The sequence below is a fragment of the Sus scrofa genome, chromosome 7 (genome assembly GCF_054392235.1).
Source record: "Sus scrofa isolate SSC_HxYL_T2T_F1_AM1 chromosome 7, Sscrofa_HxYL_maternal_Yorkshire_Landrace_v2.0, whole genome shotgun sequence".
Lineage (NCBI taxonomy): Eukaryota > Metazoa > Chordata > Mammalia > Artiodactyla > Suidae > Sus > Sus scrofa.
Window position 1 is genome coordinate 59,736,183 of NC_139389.1, and position 21,314 is coordinate 59,757,496.

The 21,314-nt window shown below is 40.0% G+C and overlaps 1 protein-coding gene across 2 annotated transcripts in view; it reads right to left on the minus strand.

Annotated features, from left to right (window-relative positions):
* The window catches only part of ADAMTSL3 (ADAMTS like 3), a 357,638-nt gene that overhangs the window by 143,440 nt on the left and 192,884 nt on the right, over positions 1–21,314 (minus strand). For both annotated transcript variants that reach the window (XM_021098873.2, XM_021098874.2), the window contains exons 10-12: positions 8,415–8,526; positions 1,660–1,798; positions 480–530 (exon numbers count right to left, since the gene is read on the minus strand). In XM_021098873.2, coding sequence (XP_020954532.1) covers positions 480–530; positions 1,660–1,798; positions 8,415–8,526 — 302 coding nt within the window. The remainder of the gene's footprint in view (positions 1–479; positions 531–1,659; positions 1,799–8,414; positions 8,527–21,314) is intronic.

A 21,314-nucleotide genomic window follows, 5' to 3' on the forward strand; every position in this document is an offset into this window, starting at 1 on the left:
AGTAACACACCTGCCCTGGTGTATTATCACAATAGGGCCATTGTGAGAATCAAACAAATTAAACCACAGAGTGGGAAAGCATCTTCAAATTGTCTCTAAACCATCGAACACCAATAAACAGCATTACTAGGGAATCATAGAAACTTAAAGTGGGAAAGAGTGATACTTGTCATCTTAGTTTAAAAGGGAATTCAAATTTCTGATCAATTGTGATGCTTGAGCACCTCCTGTAATATCCAGTTATCCAAGATATGCTTGACATCACCAGTGACAGAAAACACCATCTTTTGAAGCAGCCTATTCCATCTAATTCACAAAAAGATGTTTCTTATTATGGAGTTGAAGTCTGTGTTCTCTTAGCTCTTTATGAGGGTCTCAAATCTATCCCTCTTGCATTTTAGACTATTGCGATGGGTACCACAGCTCCTTGCAAACTACTTAGAGCAGGTTATAAAAAGGAAAGGAAACACGTAACTCACCGAGGGAGAGGTTGGAAGTGGTCATAGGGCATGATCTCTTTAAATCCATCGCTACAAATGAAATCATTGTGAAAATGTAATTTCTAATCAATTAACACATGTATTAATATGACTAGTATAGATGTGACATCCCAAGAGACAGAGCTCTTTCAAATGAGAAACTAAGTATACAAAGTGTTATGAACCAAGTCCCCCCACACTCAGCCATCATCTCCTTAATTTTTAGGAACATCTCTGACACACAACTTCCCCAGTTCTGCATGAAAATAGAGAAAATGGAACTAGTGGTGTGTATTCATCAAAGGAAGGAGTTCCTCTTAATTTGGGTAAATCTACATTTATCCTCTTTTATCACCTTAAAAGGTTATTCTGATAAAATATATGAATGATATTAACACACAGTCATGTTAGTAGGAGCATTAGAAAATCATTTTATTTCACAGAATTTGTTCTTTGAAAAAGCCTCTATTAATAATTCTTACACCTGGGATTACAGGAAATGCACAATTTCGTGATAGGAAATGAAATGCACTGAGACTGCTTCCTTTTCCACTTGCACACTTCTGCCTTAGCCAGCTGGCAGAAAGTGGGGGGATTCGGGGACTTGATATCATGCTGTTATTTTAAGATATTGTAGTAAAGCCAGGAAACTTCCCCAGGCAATCCAAGTCATCAGGTACTAAATTATGCAGCAGGATAGTTTATGCACAGCTTCTCTGCTCTGGCATTAAACCTTTTCACTTCCTTGCACAATGCATTATTTACACTGAATTTATATGTGCACACTTCAAAAGTCAAAACTGGTCATGGGCGATCCAGTTTAAAAAGCTAAAAACGGTGAGTTACAGATATTTATGGCTGGCACGTGGCCTAGAGATTGTACTTGGATAGAGACCTTTCAGGCTGTATTTGCAGGAGAGCCTCTCCTGCAACAGAGCGCCCACAAGAGAGAGAGCCAGACTGAGTGGGCTGATGAGTCTAATTCCTACGGACCACGGTTATGATTGTGAATGCAGGCACTTGCCACCAGGGCACGTTCAAGGTCACGCAATGGAAATGTGTCCCCTGGGCAGGATGGATCAGTCTCAGCTGATCCAGTTGATCTGTATCTTTTTAACGGAAAAAAGGGTACGGGCATTCTTTTTTTAACGGAAAAAAGGGTACGGGCAATTGCACAAACCTTGACGGGCAAGGATCCATGCTGCATTCCTTCAGTTTTGGTTTGGGCTTCACATTTTCAGGGTAGTAATGGCAATAATGGTCAGGAACCACCCTCTTCAAGCGGATATCCACACACTCGGCAGAATTGAGCTGATAACCTAAAGCAGCAGAAGAGCAGAGTCTGACTATTGCTTCCATGCAGTCTTTCCTTGGCAGAGTTATCACTTGCCACAGACTTTCTTTTCCTCTTTAAGAAACTTAGCTCAGTGGTTCTCAAGCCTGGTTGTCTAACAGAACCACTGGGGAGCCTTTGATAGACACCGGTGCTCAGGTCCTTCCCTGATCCAGTAAAATCAGAAACACTGCAGCTAGGTCCAGGATATCAGTATTTATTTATTTATTTATTTTTCTTTCTTTCTTTTTTTTTTTTACTTATTTTTTCCCCACTGTACTACTGGTATCAAAACAGACAGACAGACCAATGGAGCAGAATAGAGAACCCTGACACCTACGGTCAATTAATCTTTGACAAAGGAGGCAAGAGCATAAAATGGGAAAAAGAAATTCTACTCAGCAAGATTTCTGGGAAACCTGGGCAGCTGCATGCAAATCAATGAAACTAGAACACCCCCTCACACCATGCACGAAAATAAATTCAAAATGGCTGAAATACTTAAATATAAGACAGGACACCATCAAACTCCTAGAAGAGAACATAGGCAAAACACTCTCTGACATCAACATCATGAATATTTTCTCAGGTCAGTCTCCCAAAGCAATAGAAATAAGAGCAAAAATAAACCAATGGGATATCAGTATTTTTAAAGAAAGTCTTGGGTTCTCCTAAGACGATTAAAATGTGTGGCCAAGATGGAGAATGACTTTTTGAACTGATGGTGTTAGTCTCAGTACTTATAACTCAGTTACGATAGACTCCTTTAAAAATGTTTGGACCTCAGGTTCAAAGGGTTAAGTATTCATTGTCCTCAGTTCATTGTCCCATCTCACCATCATCATGGCACCATGCTAGGCCCACTCTTGTCTCCCTACCTCTCCTCTCCTCCTATTACCACTCCCATTACAATCCTCCAAACACACCTATTTATTGTTTATAAAGGACCTATTTATAAGGACCCTTCATATACATCTAATGTTGTTTTGTGTGCATTCGTTTTAACCAAATAAATGATATTGTGTTTTTTTTTATGTATCTGTTTGCTTGTTCATTTATTTATTTACTTATTTCTTGGCTGCACCCATGGCATACAGAAGTTCCCACGCCAGCGATCAAACCCATGCCATAGCAGTGATGATGCTGGATCCTTACTTAACTCACTGAGCCGCCAGGGAACTCCTTTTTTTTTTTTTTTTTTTTGAATGATATTGTGTTTTAAATCCTGTTCTGTTTTCTACTTTTCTCACTCAACACAGGAGTTTTGAAAGCTACCTTTGTGCTGGGTCATTGCATCTTCTGTACAATATTCCATTGCTTGTACATTTTCCTGTCCTATAGTACCTAGGGTACTGCTGATGACAATAAACTTTCTAAATGGGGAAAGAAGCACTGTCTATACACAAAGAATCAAAATGCTCCACTATGCCTCCCCCTGACCCTTAAGCCTTCAAAGAAGGAATGAGGACTTTCTGATCCTATTAAATCCAGTTGGTACAGTCTCTGAGAAAAGTGAACATACCCAAATGGATGAGTGATGTAAATTTAAAAAAACAACTCACAAAATGATGCTTCTATTTCCTGGAAGGTTTGATTGCAGGTTTCCTGACATGACATAAGTGTCATGTTAAGTTTTAAAAAAGCTAATTTTTCAAAACCAGAATGAGCTCTTCAGGGAAAAAAAAAAAAAAAAAGCCCCAAGTTAAGTTCTCAGCCTCAGCCAACTGGTCTAAAGTTCTAAAAATACATTTAAAGGTCCCATTGCCAAGAGGAATCTGATTTTATAAACCACTAGACAGCTCTCTACAAGTCATGGCTTAAATTTAAGCAGAGTGTGGAAGGACAGACTGGTATGCATTATAAAAAGCAAGGTCAAAACCACAGGAACGAAAATCCAAATGGAGTCAATAAAATGTTACTTGGGTGCCAATATCTGCCAGAAAGTCTACAATCTCAGATGGCGATGGCAATCTTGGTACTTTCCCCAAACTACTCTCAAGAGTCCCACCATCAATGATTACAGACAAAACCAGGAAAGTCCATCCAAACACCCTGGGGACCAGCGAGCTAATTTTCCTGATTACCCCCAAAACTCTGAAATGCCATTTACACAAATCATGCAGATTTGATTACTAACATAATTAAATTTCAGTAATGCTTTCCTTGTGGGGTTTATGTGTGTGTGTATGTTTTCCCCCAAACAATAACAGAATGAGATTACAGATCCTCGAGTCAAAGAAAAATCTGTGTTCTAAATGGAAGCATATTTCTAGGAGGCAAGGAGCAAACAGGTGTTTATAATTTGGGGAGAGACAATTAATCTTCCTCTTTAATTTTGCGGCAGTACACAGGTAACCAGCAGTGAAAGAAATACGGCAGATTACCTTCCTACATTATGAACCAACAGAGTAAGATTCTGGAGGTGTGCAGAAAATGCCAGGCTGTTGGGTGACACCCCCCCTCCAAAGCAGCCTAAAGCTATCCTCTGTTCTCTCAGCCAATGCTGTCTTTGGTGGATGGTCTCACGGCCAGGTGCTTCTGTTTAAGGCTCCATCAGGACTGATTAAGTCTTTGGACACCCAGGCATGAGAAATATCTATTCTCCTCCCAAGAATATAAGCAACTGAGCTAAGCTGAGTCCTATTCTAAATGGCCCTCCCAGAATGGAAGGCTTCTCTTTTATGTGTCCAAATGGAAACATCTCTCTGTGTGTGAGAGCTAGGGAAGAAATAAAAAAGCAAGAGATATTTGGAGTCCCCACTGTGAGGCAGTGGGTTAAGAATCAGACTGTAGCAGCTTGCATTGCTGTGGAGGCATGGATTTGATCCCCGGTCGGTGCAGTGGGTTAAAGGATCCAGCATTGCCACACCTGTGGCACAAGTTGTAGCTGGGGCTTGGATTCAGTCCCTGGGCTGGGAACTTCCATATGCTGTGGGTGTGGCCATAAAAAAAGGAGGTATTTCTTTTGCCTTTATTTTTATTTTTTATTTTTTGCCTCTTAAGGCTGCACCTGTGGTGTATGGGGTCAAGCTAGGAGTCAAATCAGAGCTTTGACAGGATTTGACATAGGTCTTTGCTTTTATTTGGGGTCCATGAGAGACTCTTGTCTTCCCTGAAGCCAGGCCCCACCTGACTCAAAGGTGGTGGGATTCTGCTTCTGGATATAAAATGTAGGAATTTCTCACTTTGAGAGTTTTTTTTCCTCTCTCTTTTTCCTTTTTAGGGCCTTACCCATGGCATATATAAGTTCCCAGGCTAGGGGTCAAATCAGAGCTGCAGCTGTCAGCCTACACCACGGTCACAGCAACTCGGGATTCGAGCTGTGTCTGCGACCTACACCATGGCTCACAGCAACGCTGGATCTCCGACCCACTGAGCGAGGCCAGGGATCGAACCTTTATCCTCATGGATACAAGTCAGATCCATTTCCTCTGTGACACAACGAGAACTCCCACTCAGAGTTTTCCACTGTGCCCACTGAGTCATGTGTATACCTTATAACTCATCACCAGAGAATGCCAAGAAGGGGAAGATGGCCAAGGATCTGTAGATTATGCAGAGGCATTTTTACGAAATTTGGTCGTAGAGTCTGACATTACAGTTTTCCCAAGATCCCACTAAATGCCAGGTATTGCATTGTGCTCCTTGCTGTGTGCCATCTCATTTGTCCCCCAATGATGCTATAAAGGGGATCATCCTATCTCAGGAATGAATAGATGGAGGCTCACAGAGGTCTCAGAGTTGGTTAGCAGCAAAGCCAAGAAGTGATTCAGGATCCTTGAACTCTAACTGTACTCTGTACTGCCTCTCCTGCTATGCCAGCCTGCTTCTTCTTTTTTTTTTTTTTTTTTTTTTTTTTTTTTTTTTTTTGCTTTTTAGGGCTGCACCTGCAGCATATGTAGGTTCCCAGGCTAGGGGTAGAATCAGAGCTACAGCTGCCAGCCACAGCCACAGCCACAGCAACGCCGGATCCAAGCCCTGTCTGCGACCTACACCACAGCTCACAGCAACGCCGGATCTTTAACCTGATTGAACCCGACACCTCATGGTTCCTAGTCAGATTCGTTTCCACTGCGCCACGATGGGAACTCCCAGACTGCTTCTTCATGTAAGTTCTGATATGTGAATTCTGGAGAACAGGATTGGCCAAATGATCCTGAGACTCAGGTCTAGAGAGATTCACTGGGTTTACCCCAATCACTGTCCCAATTCCAAACTGTGTTTTACCTCCATCAGCTTTAAAGACAGGTCAAATGTTGTTAAGACGTTTCCTTAGAGCCTGCAGGAAAGTCAGTGACTCGAAGATCATGAGTTTTTGGCTCAGGACAATGCTTATTATGTTCAACAGAATGTTTCCACTTTGGGGGGAATGGGGAATAAACTACGAGCATGTTCAAGCCAGCAGGGACTGGAAGATTATCTACTCCACTGTTTAGTCACTGTAGTTATTTTGGGGATTGCGTTCTATTTATGTCAAGAGAGAACAGTTTCCCACTTAAAGCAGTAATATTAACTTCTTTTGTAAATATGGTCAATTGCATTTTTTAAAAAGGTCCATTTGAAGAAAAGAGCTTAAGTGAATAAGAGTGCAGATAAGGCATATGTGGGTGAAGCTAGTGTGGCTACTAGAGCTGATGTCCAAAGACATGGCTCTGGAGAGAAGTGGTTCTTGAACTTGAGAGTGACTGCACCACCATCTCCCAGGCGGCCCACTGAAACAGATGCTGAGCTCCACCTCAGAGTTCTTGTTCAGTAGGTCTGGGGTGATCAAAGATCTTTCTTTCTTTCTTCCTTCCTCCCCCCCACCCCCCGGCTTTTTAGGGCCACACCCTCAGCACATGGAAGTTCCTAGGCTAGGGGTCAAATCGGAGCTGCAGCTGTCAGTCTACGTCACAGCCACAGCAACAAGGGATCTGAGCTGCATCTGCGACCTTCACTGCAGCTCATGGCAATGCCAGATTCTTAACCCACTGAGCGAGGTCAGGGATAAAACCCGCATCCTTATGGATACTGGTCGGGTTCATTACTGCTGAGCCACAACGGGAACTCCCAAAGATCTGCATTTCTAACAGGTTCCCAGGAGATGCTGATGCTGCTGGTCCAGGGACCCCACTTTGAGAACCACTGCTGTAGGATCATCATCAAGTGGTCTATTGCCTACATTGGCCTAGGAAGAACTAACTAGGGAAAGGAGGAAGATTCACTTTTTACTTTCTTTCCAGAGCCCCGTTCAACCTTCAGACTGATCCCCTTCCATTCCGTCTGGAGTCTGGGAGGCCTAGAGCTCCCCATAAAAGTGCCCACCTCCTGGCATCATAGGGAGCCAAAATCCAGAAGACAGAGGTCTGCCCTGCATGTTCGTGGAAACTGACATCAGCCGAGGAGCCCTCCTTGATACACCTGTGGTTTAAAGTACAGAGGCCAAAACCCAGCTCAGTTTCCTACTCTGCCGTAAGCCGATCTTCTGCAGCCCTCAAGGGAGGAAAAGGTTTGGGGCTGTGCTGAGCTGGGCTGGCCTGAGAGAGGAGGATTAATTCTAGCTCTTCAAACAGAGCCATCTCTCAGCCTGCATCTCCTGACCTGGCCCCAGGTGTGGTTCAAGGGATTTGTACGGACAAAATCATTTAAAGCATGGATCTGGACCAGACAGACCCAGAACCAGATCCTAGCTGTGCTATTTACTAGCTCAGCGACCTTGAGTATATTCTGTGGCTTTTCTATTCTTTTCAGTTTGCTCACATGTGAAACAGTCATGAGAACAGACCTCTCTCATACCTGTTTGGAAGAATAAACTTAATGGTGAGTACCCTAGCACATGGAAAATACCATGTCCTGTCACCTCGGACACTTAGGGGGAGCATGAGGGTAAGTCCCTCTAGCAATTCTAGAAGCTAGTTCCTGAGTTGGCACTAATTTAGAACCATTTACTCTTCAATTTCAAAGTTCAGTTCAGGAAAAGAGAATTGTCCTGACAGTGGCTCTGGTAGCCTCCCCATTTGCCCCAAGGGGTCACTATTCCTCTGTGTTAAATGATCATCCTCCATCCGAGTCTGCGAAAGATGTGTCACATGTGTTACACCTGTCACAGAACCTCCCTCAACTGTCTCTGGACACCTGGAACTAAGCAAACAGGAAGCAGGACCCTCCTCTTACCACCTCATAGACAGGCTTTCTCTTTTGGCTAAGTTTAGACTCTGGCACCCGAGGACAGAGTGGGTGGAAGTCAACAAACCAACACATCCATGAACTTGACCAGAGTGGGCAGGACACTTGGTCTCTCTGTTTCTCAGCTTTTCCAAAGGAAATTAAAAGTAATACCTGCTTTAAGGCCACTGAGAAAAGGAAGGCAAGAAGACATGCAAATGTGTTCCCAGCTCTCTGCTAAAGGTAAAGGGTATTTTCCCAATCCAGTCTTAACCTCTCTTCGCGACTAAGGCATATTCATATTCATGAACCCCACTGCATTACAGACTGCCAAGTAAGATGCTGTCTGATTATACAGCTCCAATTACCACCCCGACTTTAAAGTCAGCTTCAAAAAGGCGAATGTGTCCTTTCTTAACTCTGAGCTATAAACATTCACGAAAAAGTCTGAGCCTCACCTCCTCCACAAGTCACAGTACAGGGAAAGAAGTCGGTTTGCCTCCACTGATGACTGATCGGCTGGTAAAAGAAGAACTGGACCACGCTGTCCTTGGCTGCCGTGTACCTGGTCTGGATGGAGAGAACAGTGATGATTTATTTGCATACAGTGAGCTAGTCTCTTTCCACACCTTTTAATTTTTTTTTCCTTTTTGGCTGCTCCCGCAGCCCAAGTTCCCAGGGCAGGGATCGAACCTGGGCCACAGCAGTGATCCGAGCCACTTCAGGGACCACGCTGGATCTTTAACCTGCTAGGCCACCAGGGACCTCCATACCACACTTTCAAAATGAGTCACCTACAAGTCATCTGTGTAGACAGACATGTGTCTGTCACGACAAACTCTGGTACATGAGGTTCCCAGAGTTTCAAGAAGTGATAGCATTTCAATTAGCTTTGTCATGCGAGGGATCTTAGAAGATCTTCAACTAGTCTCCCTGGAGTCATTTTTCCAGGTAATTCCATGACTGTGAATGAGTTCACAAAAATGTAGGTGGGCTTTGTTGTTTATTTGTTTAACTTATTTCCCCTTCCTGATGCACTTGATTCTAATTTCCATCAGAGCAGGGACTGAGATGTCATCCAGGTTTGGTTACTTACAACATGGCACATAGTTGGGATTCTTACATTGTTAATAACAACATTTTTAAGCATCTTTAAGCAGATCCTTCTGAAAAATCCTTCTGAAAGCACAACTACAGAAACTCAAATGTACCCAAATCCATGGTGTTGGCATATAAGTATTGTGGTACCAAATGAAATGAGAGAAGTGGCATCACTGAGCATGAGCAGCAGTTATAGACAGAGGTAAGTTTACTTTCAGGTTATTTTATTCAGGTGGCAAGTCCTCTCCCTTTTTTCTTTTCTTCCCTACTGATTGAACAAATAAGTGAGGAGTTCCCGTCGTGGCTCAGTGGTTGATGAATCCGACTAGGAACCATGAGGTTGTGGGTTCAATCCTTGGCCTTGCTCAGTGGGTTAAGGATCCTGCATTGCCTTGAGCTTGGTGTAGGTTGCAGATGAGCTGTGGTGTAGGTTGCAGATGAGGCTCGGATCCCGCGTTGCTGTGGCTGTGGTGTAGGCTGGCGGCTATGGCTCCAATTAGACGCCTAGCCTGGGAACCTCCATATGCCGTGGGAGCAGTCCAAGAAATGGCAAAAAGACAAAAAAAAAAAAAAAAAAGTGAATTGAGGAAAAGTCCCAGAAGGCAACAAAAGGAGAGAAAGAGGGAAAACAAAAGTTAAGCTTATGGGGGACAGATCCAAAATGCTAGTATCAGATGGAGGTCAAGAGAGAAAACAGAAAAAAAATAATGAAGAGGTGATATCTGGTTACATAATTGCTAAGAATTTCCTAGACCTTAAGAAAGACAGAAGTTACTCAGTCTAAAAATATTTATCAAATTCTGAGCAGACACTGTCAAAAATATGACAACAAAGCATAAAGAGAAATCCTAAAAGTTAAAGACAAAAATGCTTCTTTACAAAGAAGTGAGAGTCAGACTGGCACCAGCTTTCTCACAGGCAATTATTGAAGGACAATAATTTTTTAGTCTTTAATTTATTAACCAAATGATTCATCACTAATCAATTGCCAATTTATAAATAATTTATGATCAAATTCTCAACCAGTAAACAGTAAAATAAAGGTATTTTCAGATATAAACTGGTTGAAACTTTACCACTCAGAGACTCTCAATAGAAAAAATAAACTACTAAAGGATATACTGAAAAGAAACTCATATAAATACACAAGAAGGTAGTGAGATGCAAGAAGCAATAATGGTAAAATAAATCAGTAACGCTTATTAGTAAATCTAAATAAGGATTGATTAAAAAATAACAGTTTGATCTATTTAATTATGAAACAATAAAAACATTGTGAAATTATATAATGGTGAAAAAAAATTCCAGACATGAACTATGTGTGGAGGGAGGAAGGGGCAGAGTTACAGCAATGGACTGGGGACCACACAGAAGTTATAGAGGCAGAAAAACACTTCGAAAGAGTTCTTCTGATTATGGAAGAATGGCTTGTTTCTGATGAATCCTCCCAGTGACAATAAGTGAGAATGGTGCATAAAATATTTTTTAATTCATTTGAAGGCATCAGAAGACAACCATAGTAGTGAAAATTTGCAGGGCCAAGATCCCAGACACAGAGGAAGTCCAGAAAAGTGAGTATAACATTTGGCACCACCTTTGGCACTACCTTTCTGCTCAAGACATTTTCCATTTTGCGAGAGGTGACTGAGCCGCTGAGAAGCAGAGCAGACCTGTCAACAGACTCATGTGGCTGGAGGAACAAAACCTGGAGCTCCAGGCCCAGCAAAGTGAGGAGTGTTGATAAACAGCCCACGTTCCCAGTTGGGACCCTAGAAAGCTATATCCTAGGAATAAGAGCAAACTGGAAATAGTCAGGTTTTCAAAGGGAATGAAGCTCAGGTTCAAATGATTTAAGTTCCCGTTGAATGAAAGTGACTGGCTGCTAACCTGTCTTCCAGAAGCAATAATTAATCGAGCCTCAAATTCTATCTGTAATCTTCCATCTAGTATATCTTCAAAACTTAAAAAATAACTCTAGCTATACAAAGAAATAAAATAATTTTTTTCCTTTGCTTTTTAGGGCCACACCTGCAGCATATGGAAGTTCCCAGGCTAGGGATCAAATCAGAGCTGCAGCTGCCAGCCTACGTCACAGCCACAACAACACAGGATCTGAGCAGGATCTGTGACCTATACTGTAGTTCACAGCAATGTCGGATACTTAACCCACTGAGCGGGGCCAGGGATTGAACCCACATCCTCATGGATACTAGCTGGGTTCGTTACCTCTAAGCCACAGTGGGAATTCCTAAAATAAAATTTAACCAAAAACTGCGAAAAGAGAACCAAAAAAGTGGGAAAAGAGAACCTTATAAACAGAACTACAGGAAATCCAGATATGGATATTAACTGATAGAAACTTAAAAACTTAAGTATGTCACTACCACTTCCTGTAACTATGGCCTTGGCTGCATGTCTTGTTTCCATGCTCGAGGGCCTACAACACTTCATTCTATTCCCATGGTCATAAAACATCAGTGCTATTTAGCACATGGCTTTTGCCTCAGGCTCTGTTTTTTAGAGAACTTAGACTAAGATACTGTGACTAAAATGTTCAAGAAATTAAATGACAAGATGGAGCATTTCACCAGAAACAAAGAAACTATAATAAAATAAAATGTTATTGTAGAAATAAAAGGCACAATAATTTAAATAAATATCTCAGTGAATAGACTAAGTAGATTACTCTGGGGTTCAGTAAAATTGCCTTAAAGAACAAGAGAGTAAAAGTTAGTTTTCAGGCTGCACTGTCTCAGTTTAAATTATTCAACTCAGCTGGTGTAGTGCAAAAGCAGCCACAGGCAATATAAAATGACATGGGGATAGCTGTAGACTTCATTTGCAAAGACAGGCTGTTGACTTACTGGTCATAATCTGCTGACTCCTGGATTATACATATCTGAACAGAGAATTAGTAAATGAAGAGACAAAAGAAAGTGGAAATTAGACATGTGGGATAAAGGTACAAATGCAGTCCCAGCAAATGAGAACGAAGAGATCAGGGTAAAAACTATACCTGAAGAAATAAGTAAATGAAAAATTTCCAAAACTGATGAAGAACATCTAGGCACAGATTCATGAAGCATCATGGACCTCAAGCAAAAGGAAGCCACCAATTACATCACAGAAAAATTGATGAAAACCAAAAACAAACAAACAAAACAAAAACAAGAAAGGGAAAAACACTTGAAAGCAGACAAAGAAAAAAGACACATCATCTTCCAAGGAACAAAACTAAGACTGACAGCTGACTTCTCAACAGAATAAAATGGAAGCCAAAAGATAATGGAGAGAGATCCTTGAAGTACTGAAAGAAAACAGTTTCACAGTGATAAAGAGGTCAGGTCACTACAAAAGGTATCAACTTTAAAGGTGAGTGTACCTAACACTAAAATATATAATTCAAAGATTCCCTAAAATATATAATCCAAGATTTGACAAGAATAGAAGATAGACAAATGTACAGTAATAGCAGTAGTTTTAGTAGTCTCTTGTGATATGTAATAGAATAAGCAGACAAAACCCAGTAAGGTTATAATTTTAAATGAAACTATCAATAAATATGACCTAATTGACATACATAGGACATGCTGTCCAACAAGAGACGATTATACATCATATCCTTCCAAAATTTGCTATATTCTGAGTCACAAATTAAGTTTTAACAAATTTTAAAACATCAAAGTAATATACTGTTTTTTGACTACAGGAGAATTAAGCTATAGAATGATGAGATTACTGGAAAATTCCCACATAATTGGATGCCACATTTCTAAATATTCCATAAGTCAAAGAATATATTGCAGTTCCCATCATGGCTCAGCAGGTTGAGAACTTGACCAGTATTCATGAGGATGCAGGTTTGGTCCCTGGCCTCATTTGGTGGGTTAAGGATCTGGTGTTGCCAAGAGCTGTGGTGTAGGTCACAGATGGAGCTTGGATCCCACATTCCTGTGTCTGTGGGTAGGCTGGCAGGTGCAGCTCGGATTTGACCCCTAGCCTGGGAACTTTCATATGCCACAAGTGTGGCCCCAAAAAGGAAAAAAAAGAATATATCACTATGGAAATTACATTACAATTAACTAAGTGATGAAGGAAAAGATTTCATATCAAACCTTATGGAACAAAATCTAAGGCATTCCTTGAGAGAAATGTATAGAGTTAAAAGCATATGCTATGGAAAAACTGGATGAAAACCACTGATCTAAACATTCATCTCAAAAATTTAGAAAAAGGATAGCATAGCAAATTGAATCCAGATAAAGTAGAGAGATGGTAATAATAAAGATAAGAGCAGACATTAATGATATGAAAATTAAATTAAAGTGGGTTATAAAGCCCACAGGTGTTTCTATGAAAAGCCTAATAAAGTTGCTAACTCTCCAACATGACTGATCAAGGAAAAGAAAGAGTAGGAACAAATTACTGATATCAAGAATGAGAAAGAAGACTCATTACAATTCTACACACAATAAAGAAATAAGAAGATACTATGAAAAATCTATGCCAATAACTTTTGGTTTTTTTAGGGCTGCACCTGTGGCATATGGAAGTTCCTTGGCTAGGGGTCAAACCAGAGCTGAAGCTGAAGACCTACACCACAGAAATGCCAGATCAGAGCCCCATCAGTGGCCTACACTGTAGCTTGCAGCAATGCTGGATCTTTAACCCATTGAGCAAGGCCAGGGATCAAACACGTATCCTCATGGATACTAGTTGGGTTTGCAACCTGCTGAGCCACAATGGGAACTCCTATGCGAATAACTTTTAAAAAGCTAGTTAAAATAGACAAATTCCTTGAATCAAAACTGACACATAAAGAAATAAAACATCGGAAGAGTTAAATAACATCAATCTCAGGCAAATTGTTGTGGAAAGTAAGAACAGAGGATATACTTCTCAATTTGTTTTATAAAGTATTAATTAATACCAAATCTGACAAAGACATTACAAGAAAAAAAAAAAAAACACCTCTCCTGGAAATAAATAGCACAAAAGAATCATAAATAAAATAATTTTAAATCATACATACCTAGTGATATATAAAAAGACAACCCTTTTATCAATATTAAAACACTAAACACTAATAATAAATTATAATAAAAATGATAATGACCAAGTGAAGTTTATTACAGGAAGGTAAGACTGATTTAACATTTGAAAATCAATGTAATTTATTATATTAAAAGGAAAAGAGAAAAAAAATATGATCACTAAAAAATGCAGATAAAATTTGATAAAATTCTGATAAAATTTGATAAAATTCCACACTTGAATATCATAATGATGCAAACTAGGAAAATTTATTTCATCAGATTAAATATCTAAAAGAAATTCTATAGCAAACATCACACATGATGGAGGAATTATAGATATCTTTGCCCTGAAAATGAGAAGCATGACAAGCATATCACCTGTCATTATTTCCATTCAACATTGTACTAAATGTCCTAAGTAGTGAAATATAGCAAGAAAAATTTTAAAAGATACAATACTTGGAAAAGAAGAAACAAAACTCATTATTTGCAGGTGTCATAATTGTGTATGTACACAATCCAAAAGAATGCACAAACTATTAGCATTAATAAATGAATAAGAATGTAATGTCAATATGCAAAAATAAATTAGATTTTCATACTCCAGCAGCAAATAAATAGAAAAAATTTTGAAACATTTACAATAACATCAAAGTAACAAACACTTAGGAATTAATTTAATAAAAGATATGCAAAACCTATATTGAAAATTATACATTATTGAGAAGAATTTAAAAGGAACTAAGAATGGTATGAATATATAGTATCTAAGAACTGGGAGATTTGGTATTAGAAAGTTATCAGTTTTCTCCAAACTGACCTACAGATTCAATGCAGTTCCAATCAAAATCATCAGAACTTTATAAAAACTGACAAGCATATTTCAAAAGTGATACAGAAATAGAAGGAGTCAATAATATCACAGATAATCTTTAAGAACGAAACTGAAGAATTCACATTATTACCAGGTATCAAGATTTGTCTTAACGCTACAGAAATTAAGTCACAATAGTATTGACACAAATAGACAAATAGTTCAATGAAACAGAAGGCAATCCAGAAACAGACCCACACAGCTTATAGTTTGGGATTTAAAACAAATGGGGGAAGGAGTGTAATTTCATCCAATGGTTTTGAGTTCATTGGATGGTCATGGAGAAAAGGTATTGATTCTACCTCACAGCACAAATATCAATTCTCAGTGGATTATAGCTCTTAAGATGAAAGGTAAAACAATAAAGTTTCCAGATGAAAACAGCAATAATATTTTTATGATCCTGGATAAGGCAAAATTTTTCTAACCAGGATACAAATAGCTTATGAATAAAGTTAAAAATTAGCGACCTCTATCACCACAAAAGCAACAACTTCTGTATAGTGAAACTGAAAGCCCTAAATACATTTAATGGAGAACGAAAGTTGAAAATAGAATGAATTAAGAATTTAGCTTTAGGATATATGTATGTGTGACTGGGTCACCTTGCTGTACAGTAGAAAATGGGCCGAACACTGTAAACCAGCTATGATGGAAAAAATAAAAATCATTTAAAAAATTTAGCTTTAGGGAGTTCCTGTCTTGGCTCAGCAGTAACGAACCCAACTAGTAGGTTGTAGACTTGGCTCAGATCTGGCGTTGCTGTGGCTGTGGTGTAGGCCAGGAGCTACAGCTCTGATTCGACCCCTAGCCTGGGAACTCCCACATGCCATGGGTGTGGCCCTAAAAAGATCAAAAAAGAAAAACGAAAAGAATTCACCGCCAGAAGTTAAAAACACAGTGCCAAAATGAAACCATGTAAAAGAAAGAAATAGAAATAAAAATGTACATAAATAGAATTTTTTATAAACTTTGAGAGTTAACAGACTAAAATCTAGTTCTTAGATGTCTCAGAGACAAGTCTTCGCATGGTTTAAACAAAACAAAAGTTAGACAAGGAATCAGTGAGCAAGTTTAGGCATGAAAGAGACACACTTAGAGGTGCTGTTAAGATTTTTAAATGATAAGGGATTGCTATGATTACATTGAAAAAGTTAAGTTCGAAAAATCAGATGAATTGGACTCTTCTCAGAAGAAACATAAATTGTAAAACTGACTCAGAAATGGAACCCTAAATAAATCAATACACCTAAGAGGCACTGAAATGGTTTTCTAAGACTTGTTCATTACCATCCAAAAGAAAAGGAAGGAAGGAGGGAAGGAAGACTGAAAACAAAAAGGTATTAATCCCAGATGTTTTACAGAAATAGTCCTTATTGTAGCAGATGCATTTAGTGGAGATATTGCTTTACCAATACCCACTTCCCTTCCACATTCTGCCAGAGGCTCCATTTTGTTCCAGTGTTCATTCCGCCCCCATGTGGGACAGCGCTGGTAGCAACTTTCAAATACCCAATAGAGTGCTGATGGCTTTAGTTACCATGCTGGGCATGACTTATTTATCTTGTAACTGGACGTTTGTACCTTTGGACCACCTTCACCCATTGTGCCAGTCCCCACTCTCATCCTGCCTCTGGAGACCACCAATCTGTTCTCTGTACCTAGGGCCTTGGGGGTCTTGGGGGTCTTGGGGTTTGGTTTGGTTTTTCGATTCCACCTGTAAGTGAGATCATATAGCATCTATCTTTCCCTGGCTGACTTCAATTGGCATAATTCCCTCAAGGTCCACACATGTTGTCAGTTCTGCAGACAGAGGAGATGGTCAATACAGAAAATGGCAAAGGAGACATGTCCAGCCCTCCACTGCTACCTGCGGGCAGGTGCATCGACAAGAGTACGTCGTCACTCCTGTTTGACAGGGAAAGTGATTTTGTAACAACGGCAAGTGGAATTCAGCTTCAACAGCCTTCCTTGACCACTTCTAATTAATTTCCAAAATATATGGCAGAGATTTCGGTATAAAACTCCTTATTGTCACATTCATGTATATATTTACACAAATAATTTAGTTGTGAATTATGCTTACTATCAGAACAGTATTTGGACTGTTTTAACCAAGAAATTTCCCCCAACAGACCCCATGATGATACATTTTATGTAATATTTCAGAAGTTTCTACTTTGTGATGTGTGGCAAATGCTTAAGATGAGATGGAATTCTGACCGGGAGGCAAGATGAGCTAGGTACATGTTCTTTTCTGTTAGGCACTGTAATGAGTTGAACTGTATCCACCCCTCAAAAAGATATGTTAAAATCCTAACACACAGGACCCCAAAATATGATCTTATTTGGATATAGGGTCTTTGCAGATCCAGGCAAGTTAAGATGAGGTCGTTACGGTGGGCTCAACCCAGTATGACTGGTGTCTTTATATCGAGAGGAAATTTGGACACAGAGGCAGAGGTGTACAGATGGCAGGTGGTGTGACTTAGGAAGGGAGAAAACCTAAGGATCCAAGAAGCCAGGAGAGAGGCAGGAAACAACTTCTCCCTCAGAGCCCTTACAAGGAACGGGTCCTGCCTACACCTTGATTTTGGACTTCTAGCCTCCAGCACTGTGAGACCATAACATCTGCTATTAAAGCAACCCCATTTATGGTGCTTTGTTACAGTTGCCTCAGGAAACTAACATAGGCACTGACTCTAAAAACCATCTCTGGCTGTGTTGTGAAACACCTGTGAACATGTGAATTTACTCACTGTGTGTACCACACTACAAGTCTGAAATCTGCTCTTTGAGAGAGGAAAATAGGCAGTTTCAAATCTTCTTGTCCTTGGCTAAGTTATGCACTGTTATAACTCCCCAGAAAGAAAAGAGAGACTTTGGAGGTAGAAATTATAGACCTGAGACTGCAACTAGAGCTGGGGTTGGAGGAAACCAGAGACAGAGCCTTGCACAGCTGAAAACTAATGGGAAATAAAATCAGAAAACGTTTTCCTACAGAAACACAAAATATCTGAATGGGAAAAAGAAGGTAGACAACTACCATTAAAAGGAAGATTTCAGACACAAGGAAGAGAAACTTTCTTTTCCCCCTGAAGATGGACTTAGGTTTTAAAAGAGGTGAAAAGCCACCAGCAGTCATTAAAATAGTTAACCATGGAGAGATGTCTTTCTCAAAGCCATTTTAATTTTATTTTAGTAGAGAGGTCTCAAAAGCATAGACTTAAAATTGATACTTACAAATATCTACTCATAAATATTCAGTAAATTCTCAGGGAATGGATAGTGCCTCTTAAGATCCCATCAAGAAAGCATACAGCACAATTATTGGCTCAAGACTCTCTACTGCTACCTGGTGGCAACATATACATATTGCAGAAGCAAAACAGGAAGATCACAGGGGCTCTCATGCAAAATACCCAGGACTCAGCAGCATTGCGACAAGGGTTATCCATAAGAAGCAGATCATTCAGGAAAATAAAAATGTGTAGTGAGAAATCCATTAGGGAGAATAAAAAGTGCAGTTTCTAAGTATGGTGTGATCATGAAAATATAACTTCTGAAAAAGTAGAAAAAAGACATTTTTGTCTCACTGGAGCAGTGAGTTTCCAGATTTCAGAACCTGCACAACAATAACTACAAAAGGACTGAACCTCCCCTGGATGTCTTCATACTTTACTCTCTATGTCAGAATATAGTCGTTTTCAACAGCTCATTTATTAAACGTCATGACATGAAGTCTCATCTCTGAACAGTATGAAAGAGGGTGTCTATGTCTCCGGGTCCCCATGACCGAGCAAAATCAGCACAGAGTGGGGCCAAGCTAGTCTTCACATCCTTTCTCAAGTTGAAGCCAGAGCTTTCTTTTTTTAGACCAGCGGCTCTTGGTTGTTTGGAATGGAAGGAGATACAATGAAATCCGCGGCTGACCGGCATCAGTGACCTCCCGCACTTTTAACCTCCCACTCAAAGGACAGCCATTAGTTGATCGTGTGCTGGGCCAAGAAGAGATGAACAGAAGCAAAGCGTTCCTTATCTCGGTCACAGCACAATCTGGGTAATACTACAGTTGTCTGAGCAATTAAAAAAAAATCAAATCAAATCAAAATAAAGGTAACTGATGGAAAAGGACATTTCCTAGAAGCGTAGAGTATTTGGACACGCCTGTAAGTCAGGGAAAAACATCAGAGTCATTCTTGCTTCATCCCAGTGTCTCCGATTTTGCCAAATTCTTGCCCACCAAGCGCACATTCATGATGGAAAATGGCATGAAAATGAGGCTCTATGGAGGCATGAGTCAGGCGGTTGTGTTAACAGCCTCTTTGATAAGTGTGTATATATATATTTAAAAAGCCTTTCCAGTCAAGTGAGATCAAAAGCTTTCCAGAAGTTGACGTTAAAGCCCAGAATTGTTTATTAAATCTGAGAAAACCAGAAGTCAGAGATAGGAAAATAGAAGACTGAGTACTAATTCAGGCAGTGGCCACATGCTACTAAAATGCATTCGATTAAAAGGTGAAAGTATGATTTGGGCAAGAAGGTGTAAAGTAATTTTTAATTACATGTGTGATATATGATGGTGTTCTTTTTAAGAATTGTTGAAAGTATTAGAATATTATCACTAAAACTAAGATCACTCCCCCAAAGCACCCATCCCTCTAAAATAATCATTGCTTCTTCAGTGTTTTCAGTTTGGAATGTATCCTCGCACATCTTAAAAAAATGTATATGTGCCCACATATCCACATATCCACATACCTATCTGTGTGTGTACACACACACTTGTAGAAGTAAACAGTTTATGTATAGATGTGTTTTTATGCATGGGATCAATACGAAATATATTCCCCATGCTAAGTTTTTCACCAAACACTATCTTAAAATTTGAACTATCTCATCATTGCACTAATGTCTCCTACCCTGTCAGAGATCTCCAAATCGACTTGAGAACACAGATCTTCTAAGCAGGGATGAAAAGAGAATTTTTAAAAGGTTGTGTAGCAAAAAAAATAAAATAAAATAAAATAAAATAAAAGGGTGTGTATGTATTTTATTACTTGAGAATCAAATGGGAAAACTCCAAGAGGAGAAAACCAAGCACAGAACTTACTTATAACAATGGATGAGAGAGAGAGAGAGAAAAGAAGGAAAGACAGATGACAGTGATGGTTTTCCCCAAAGCCTTTGACCATGCTACTGCCAAAGAAACACATGGGGTTGGTGCTTCAAAGGTCTGACACGTCACTTCAGTGTCTACAAATGGCACGTGATGTCTAGGAATGGCAACTTAAATGTCTACAAATGGCAACACTTCCACCTTTAAAGCCAGAAACATATGAGGACACGGTGTGGACCACGGCACACGAGAGCATGTGCCCCAATGAGAAGGCAGATGTTACCCAGCTACTGCCACTTATCCCGATGGCAAAATTCAAGCTAGGTCTCAGATCTTCCCATTTTTAAAGAGAAGCAGGAAAACACTTGGTATTTTAATGTTATAATCTCTCATTTTTTAAAGATTGACCATTTAAAGCTCAACATTTCAAAACACCACCACCACACAGACTGATACTTGGCTGGTCACACCACAGGCTGACTTTGCAAACAGGACATCAGTCCACCACTTTCATCTAATTCCAAATGTATTTCTCTGCTGGCACAACCTAGGTCTCCATGAAACTTTCTTTGACAAATTACTGTGGAACACAGGCAGTTCTTTTGAAGGCCCTGGGTCTTTTCACAGGTAAAGATATCCCTGGCAGTGAGAGCTATTTTCTTTCTTCCATTTCCATTTCAAAGGGAATAGGACAAAACCACCCAGTGAAATACCCTTTTCTCATGTCTTAGGTATTTTCAATTTTATCAGAAGAACTCTAATTGGAAATATAGAGGCCACCACCTTCAGGGAAGATACTCCCGATTTACCCAAGGGAGGGGACACATACTCCTGGTTACAGGGAGGGAGAGTCCTTGTGAGGGGACCTTGTGACAGGTGTCTGGACAATGGCTTGTCATGAGACAGTACTGAGGACATAAGAACAGGCTTCTGACTTCTCTGCTCCCAGTGGCAAAGAAAGCATGGGAATGGCACAGCCATGGTTTGAAACATGGAGAATTTAACCACGGACCATTTCCACCAAACTCCATCTAGAAGCTTAAAACGGGACACAGCAACTCGAGGTTATAAAGCATCCCCCTCTAAAAGTGAAGTTTGCTTCTTAACTATTGGGGTGGAGGAACAGAAACGAGGAAGAGATGAATGAATTTTAAGAACTGTCAAGAAAGAATTTTTTGTTTGTTCATTTTTAGGGCCACACCTGCTGCATATGGAAGTTCTCGGTCTA